Below are 6,547 nucleotides of genomic sequence, written 5' to 3'. Positions count from 1 at the left end.
CTCATTCAGACGTTTTTAAGCAGACCTAAGGCCCCATACTCGAGATCAAGCCTTCCAAGGATGAAGTATCATGTAAAGTTGCAAGCTTTATGTCCATACATGGCATCTAGGGCTCAAAATGGCAAAACAATGCTCTATAGAGGGTTTAATGCATGAAAGTTGGACAATAGTTTGATAAAGCTAGAATCTTTAGGCCCAAGGGACCTCATACTCTCTAGATCTAAAGTCTCAACTTCTTGGCATGCTCAAAAAGCTTAAGGACTCCAAGAGAAGATGGAAATGGCCATAAACTCTCTAGTGAAGTGATCTAACCAAACAAATGATCAAGGTGATAGCTTTTTACCTCCAAATAGCAGCTAGCACTGAAAGAATACTGGATTCAAGGGCTCCTTCTCGTTCCAAGCCTTTTACTCCTCTAACTCCTTCCAAGAATGCACTAAAACATACAATCTTAGCCTCTCTCTCCCTATCTCTCATAGATGGTAATAGCTCGATTAGGGTTTCTTTGAGTGTGTTAAGGTGATAAGGGAGGCAGAATGAAAGACTTAAGGTCCTCTAAATAGGGTACAAACCTTGAAATCAGGGTTTTCACTCTCAGATTCTACTCGTCGAGTTGGGGTCCTCCAACTCGTCGAGTAGACTCTAAAAATCACGCGGCCATCACAATCTCTACTCGACGAGTTGGGGCCTCCAACTCGTCGAGATGCCCTAACAAAATGAATATAATGTAATTAAATATTATACCTGGGAGTCGGGATGTTACACATCACATTCAAGTCTCCAAACTGCTCAAGAGTTGAAGCAATCTGTAGGAACTTGGATGTCATGGCTCTTAGCATCTTCTTCACTACATACGATTCTTCTACTGCATGCATTGTGCTCATAATGTTGCTGACTTTCACAACGAACTCATCTATAGCCTCTGACTCTTTCATGTTCAAAGCCTCAAATTCCGCCTTCAATGTTTGAATTCTTGCTATCTTCACTCTATCCTCCCCCATGAACATCACTTTCAAGGCTTCCCATGCTTCCTTGGCCGAATGCTTCTCTGCTAATGCCAACAGTAGATCTTCGGGTATATGTTGACAGATGGCAGCCAATGCCATCTTGTCTTTCTTGACTTCTACACCAGTGTTTGTTGTTCTGGGTTCGACTGCCTCCCAAACCACTTGAGCTTGCATGAACACTCTCATTTTTATAGCCCGATCAGCATAATTGTTTCTTGATAGCATGTGGTACTCAAGTGTAACTTGCCCATCTTTTCCATTATTGTTGTTCCCTGTCATTTCTTTCACTGGTGGCTGATACTAGGGCATGCACCAGGTTGTACTTTGATATATAGGGAAAACTTAAAGTGGTATGAAGTTTTTTATGAGATAAAACAAAACATAGGACAGGGGACAAAATGGGCAAAAGCTGCACTTCTTATTCACTTTCACAGTAATTTGAATAGAGTCACACACTTTCTCCTTTTAAACTAATCAAATGCAGAAAAATTAGGAAACTAACTGACACTACCCTCTACACTCGGTACTATAGCCAACATGGCTTAGGACTTATTCAAACTCTAATTTGACCACAACTTTCACCAATAATAATTAAAAAGACACAAAACAAAACTTCTGGATTAAGCCAACAGCTTCTGCAAAATATCTTCACAATATACTTAAAAAAGGATATCACTAACTACCCTAAAGGAAAAGTATTAATACTAAAAGGATCATTCCACGAGCAATTATAAGTTTGATAATATTGAGTAAAACATTGAATATCTCAACATGTGTACTGGAGTCTGAGTATGTGTGTCGTCAGAAAATATAAAGAATAAAACAATAAATATTCCTATTTGTATAGATAATACTAAATAAATGGTTGCTGATTCGTCTTTCAAACTTATATAGACTTTTAAATGATTTGCCAAATAATAATTATGTTTACATGTCGACAATGTTTACTGAAAATTAATGGCGTGGACCAAATTTACAATTTGTCAACAAAATCCGACGACATACAGATCCACATTACATGCTAGGGTGGCTACGATGGCTTTTTTCTATTCTATAAGAATTAATTAGATATACCATTAAATTCAGAAGTTGACAAGACCCTATTTTACTTTGTCAACGTTCCATCTACTCTTTGGATAATAACTTTAGCCATCAACTAATTGAAATTTTTATCGACCACACGCTAAGTAATTTAATTAGTGATAACGTTTTATACTGTGAAGTTAAGTAGCTTAATTAGTCATAGTTTTTTATATTGTGAAGTTATATTATGTTTCTGTTGAACTAATAATAATCGAAACCTGTTTGATTTCAGAACCAACTTTACTCAATATCACTTTTAATTAATTTTCCTTATTAAAATAGGTAGAAAAAAATTGTCAAAGTATAAATTAGGGGGGGCACAAGCCCTCAATTTTCAATAAACAACATGGCAAAGAAAATAATATCTTCTTCAAACTTATTATTTTTCTCTCTATCTCTATTAATCATCATGCTCTCCCCCGTACCATATCTTGCTTCTGCTTCTTTAGATGAAGGCAATGCTCTTCTTAAGTGGAAAGAAAGTCTTCAAATCCCACACAACTCCTTGCTCTCTTCATGGCTTCCCCTCCCTATGAACTCCAGTGCATCAGTTCAATGTACATCTTGGTATGGAGTAGTTTGCAATTCTGATTGGAGGGTTCACAGGTTGAACCTCACGAGATCTGGATTAAAGGGTACATTTCATCAATTTTCATTCTCTTTACTACACAATCTTACGCATTTAGATCTCAGTGTAAATAACTTCTTTGGCCCCATTCCACCAGAAATCCGATTCCTGTCCAAACTTGTTTATCTTAATATTTCATTCAATACATTTTCTGGAGTAATCCCACGTGAAATAGGAAACCTCCATCAGCTAACCGACTTGGACTTTGACAAAAACAATCTAACTGGTTCCGTTCCACAAGAAATAGGGAACATGGTGTCACTTAAGTTCCTAAGCATCTCCGTAAACAATATATCTGGCTTAATTCCTTCAACATTGGGTAATTTGACATCTTTGAATACCCTTTTTTTGTTCTACAATCAACTCTATGGTCACATTCCAAATGAACTTGGAAATTTAAAGTCTCTCACTGAGCTTGCGTTGAGCCTAAATCAACTTAGCGGTTCTATTCCTTCATCACTTGCAAACCTCAGCAACCTACAACGTCTGTTCCTCGGTGCTAATACTTTTTCAGGTTCAATTCCACAAGGACTCGGAAGGCTAGACTTGATTAAGCTAGAATTGGATGACAATCAATTGTCTGGCAATTTGCCTGATGATCTGTGCCACGGGGGGATGCTTCAAAAATTGACAGTATCAGGTAATCAACTCACTGGTCCTATTCCAAGAGGCTTATTGAATTGTACTAGCTTAATAAGAGTTCGTTTTGATCATAATCAACTCAGTGGAAATATATCGAATGGTTTTGGGGTCTATCCAAGCTTAGCTTACCTTGATATCAGTCACAATCATTTTCATGGGGAGCTTTCTATAAACTGGAGTAAATGCAAGAATTTGACAGTCTTAAATATGGGATACAACAGCATCAGTGGTTACATACCTCTACAGTTTGGAAGTGCAACTCAATTACGAAAGCTTAATCTTTCTTCAAATCATTTAATTGGTGAGATCCCAAAAGAGTTGGGGAAGATGACAAGTATGTTGTATTTGTCTTTGGCTGATAACCAACTTTCAGGTATTATACCTCCGGAGCTTGGATCACTGCATGATCTCCTTGCTATCGATTTGTCCTCAAATAGATTAAATGGCTCGATATCAAGAAGTATTGGTAATTGGACATATATCTACAACTTGAATCTTAGTAACAACATGCTCAGTGAAAAAATTCCATCTGAGATTGGTAATTTAGTTCAGCTTACGGAACTAGACTTATCTCAGAATTTGTTCAAGGAAGAGATACCGTCTGAAGTTCAAAGTTTGCAAAGTTTGCAAAAATTGAATCTTTCTCACAATAGATTATCTGGTTCTATTCCTGATGCTATTAAAAGTTTGCCTCGTGGGACAGATATTGACTTGTCCTACAATGAGCTCTCAGGTCCAGTTCCCACTAACACTAACTTTGTGAATGTGTCTATAGAAGGCAATCCACATTTGTGTGGAAATTTTACAGGACTAAAATTTTGTGCAAGTCAAATCTCGAAGAAGAAAAATGATCCCTTTCATCATCAACTCATCCTTGTAATTATGCTCCCTCTTATCGGGGCAATTTTACTTGGTTTTTTCATGTGTGGCCTCATTGCTTATCGAAAACGAAAGAGTCATTCTTCCCAGAAACCATTGGACGAAAAAGGTCATCATTATTTCTTCATAACAAGTTTTGATGGAGGAGTAGCACATGATGACATCTTGAAAGCAACAAATAATTTTGATGAAGCATACTGCATTGGGACCGGAGGATATGGGACTGTGTACAAAGCCGAAATACAGCCTAACAATGTGGTAGCTGTCAAGAAACTTCACTCATCATCATCTGAGAACGTTGATCATAATGGTTTCCTTAATGAGATACGAGCATTAACAAACATAAGGCATCGGAACATAGTAAAACTCTATGGATATTGCTCACATACCCGCCACTCATTTTTGATTTATGAATACCTTGAAAAAGGGTGCATTGGATCAATCTTAAGAAGCGATGTCTTAGCAAAAGAATTGGATTGGTTGAAAAGGGTCAATATTGTAAGGGCTATAGCTAATGGTTTGGCTTATATGCATCACGACTGCTCACCTCCTTTAATTCATAGAGACATTTCAATTGGCAACATCCTTCTTGATTCGGATTATGAGGCACATATTTCTGATTTTGGGACATCCAAGCTTTTAAAGCTAGACTCATCAAACTGGACCGCTATTGCAGGCACCTATGGTTATATCGCGCCAGGTAACGTAATCTTGTGATTGTAGTTCTACATCTTCTTTAGTTTCGTGATATATAAATTTGTATATGTGGATATATGTATATATGTTAGAATCTTGTGGGGTTAATATAATCTTTTTTGTTTTTATTTTATGTTTCTTTGGATATAGAGCTTGCTTATACGATGGTTGCAACCGAGAAATGTGATGTGTATAGCTTTGGCATTGTTGCACTAGAAGTGATAATGGGAAAGCATCCCAGTGAACTACCAACATTGTCTGCTGATTATCTAGTGTTGGAAAATGTGGGAGATAGTCGGATTCCACTTCCCTCACCACAAGCTGAGAAACAAGTTAAGTTGGTGCTGAGTCTCTCAAGAGCATGTTTGAACTCCAATCCGAACGGAAGACCAACAATGCGCCAAGTTTCAAATCTGTTGATGAAGGATCTGCTTTGAAATGACATTTGTTGTCCAATCGATATAGTGTACTTTCAATGTTCTTTACTTTTCTCAAGTTCTCTATATGCATCATGTCAATATATATGTATTCATTTGAATGCCTTTTTGTTAAGAAACTTTAGATTTGTTTGTAATAGATAAACAGATAAGTCAATTGGCTGAGATTGTTGTACTTCTAAAACTCACTACTGAAACCAAGGACAAGGCCATACACAAATCCCCAAAATAAGAAATTATGTTAAGTATGTTGTTATACTTATATTTGTTTGCCCATTGGGAAATTTTGTGAGACACTTGGTATGATAAGATGAGAGGTGTCTTTACAAAGATGGCAAATTTTAAATATTAAGAAAAAAATTCAAATATTAAAGCAATTCAAACGTACAGCCTGGAACCTTTTGGCTCCCCTCTCCATGTCTCCGATCCTGGCATTCATTTGAGCTGTTGAGTTCCAATTAACTAACTAAATCCTTCAAACAAAACATACACGATTTCAGTTATTGGTACGGATTTCACTTTGGTTTGAAATATGACTAGAACTATAAGTAAGAGATTATGTGGATGAGTTTGGTATAACATGGATATAACATTGATTTCAATTTCTTACTGGTTTTATGTCTCATCCCCCTTTCATTTCATTTCAATATGATATGGCATAACATATATGGATCTAATTAATGCTAAATGATTTTATCATTTTTATGTATCACAAAAAAGTCACATATTGCAAAGGTACGTTATGCAGCCAACATATATGGATGTAATGTTAACTCGATTTTATTTCACCTATTTAATTGGGTTGTTCTCAAAGTAAAATTACTCACTTACAGAAATCGAACAGTGACATTGAGAGGGAAAGAAGAGTAGAGATATAGAAATTAGAATCATTTTTCTCAATCGTCGCTCAAATTCCTTCCATTTTGCAATTAATTCTTCGCTCCAACATGACTCTGATACCATGTGACTAATCTGATTTCTGGGAATAATATATTCTCTTTGATTAAGAGGTTGAAGCCTCTATTTTTGTACAAACTACTTACCAAACAAGGGAACTAGATAAAGGTAAATCAAGAGTCAAAGTAAGTCCATGCTACAAAATATATTGGATTATGTGTGTACAATTTTGTTGTTAGAGATCAAAATTCACAAATATTGAGACCATTAAGGTACTT

General features: G+C 36.3%; 1 protein-coding gene across 1 annotated transcript; it reads left to right on the top strand.

Annotated features, from left to right (window-relative positions):
• Positions 1-2,446: 2,446 nt before the first annotated feature.
• Positions 2,447-5,592, top strand: LOC145092763 (uncharacterized). The gene is made up of 2 exons (XM_079030744.1): positions 2,447-4,939; positions 5,086-5,592. Exons 1-2 carry the CDS (start codon positions 2,500-2,502, stop codon positions 5,370-5,372), a joined length of 2,727 nt encoding a protein of 908 aa, XP_078886870.1. The 5' UTR covers positions 2,447-2,499; the 3' UTR covers positions 5,373-5,592.
• The last annotated feature ends 955 nt before the right edge of the window (positions 5,593-6,547 follow it).

This window comes from Lactuca serriola, chromosome 3 (genome assembly GCF_051521515.1).
Source record: "Lactuca serriola cultivar US96UC23 chromosome 3, Lser_US96UC23_V15, whole genome shotgun sequence".
NCBI lineage: Eukaryota > Viridiplantae > Streptophyta > Magnoliopsida > Asterales > Asteraceae > Lactuca > Lactuca serriola.
Note: the sequence above shows the minus strand (reverse complement) of the source record. Positions and strands in the feature narration are given on the sequence as shown.

What these genes read in the sequence shown, in the direction of transcription:
- LOC145092763 (XM_079030744.1), top strand. Translation starts at nt 2,500, where the DNA reads ATGCTCTCCCCCGTACCATATCTTGCTTCTGCTTCTTTAGATGAAGGC. An exon ending in CTATGGTTATATCGCGCCAG is followed by an intron (nt 4,940 to 5,085) that starts GTAACGTAATCT and finishes CTTTGGATATAG; the next exon opens with AGCTTGCTTATACGATGGTT.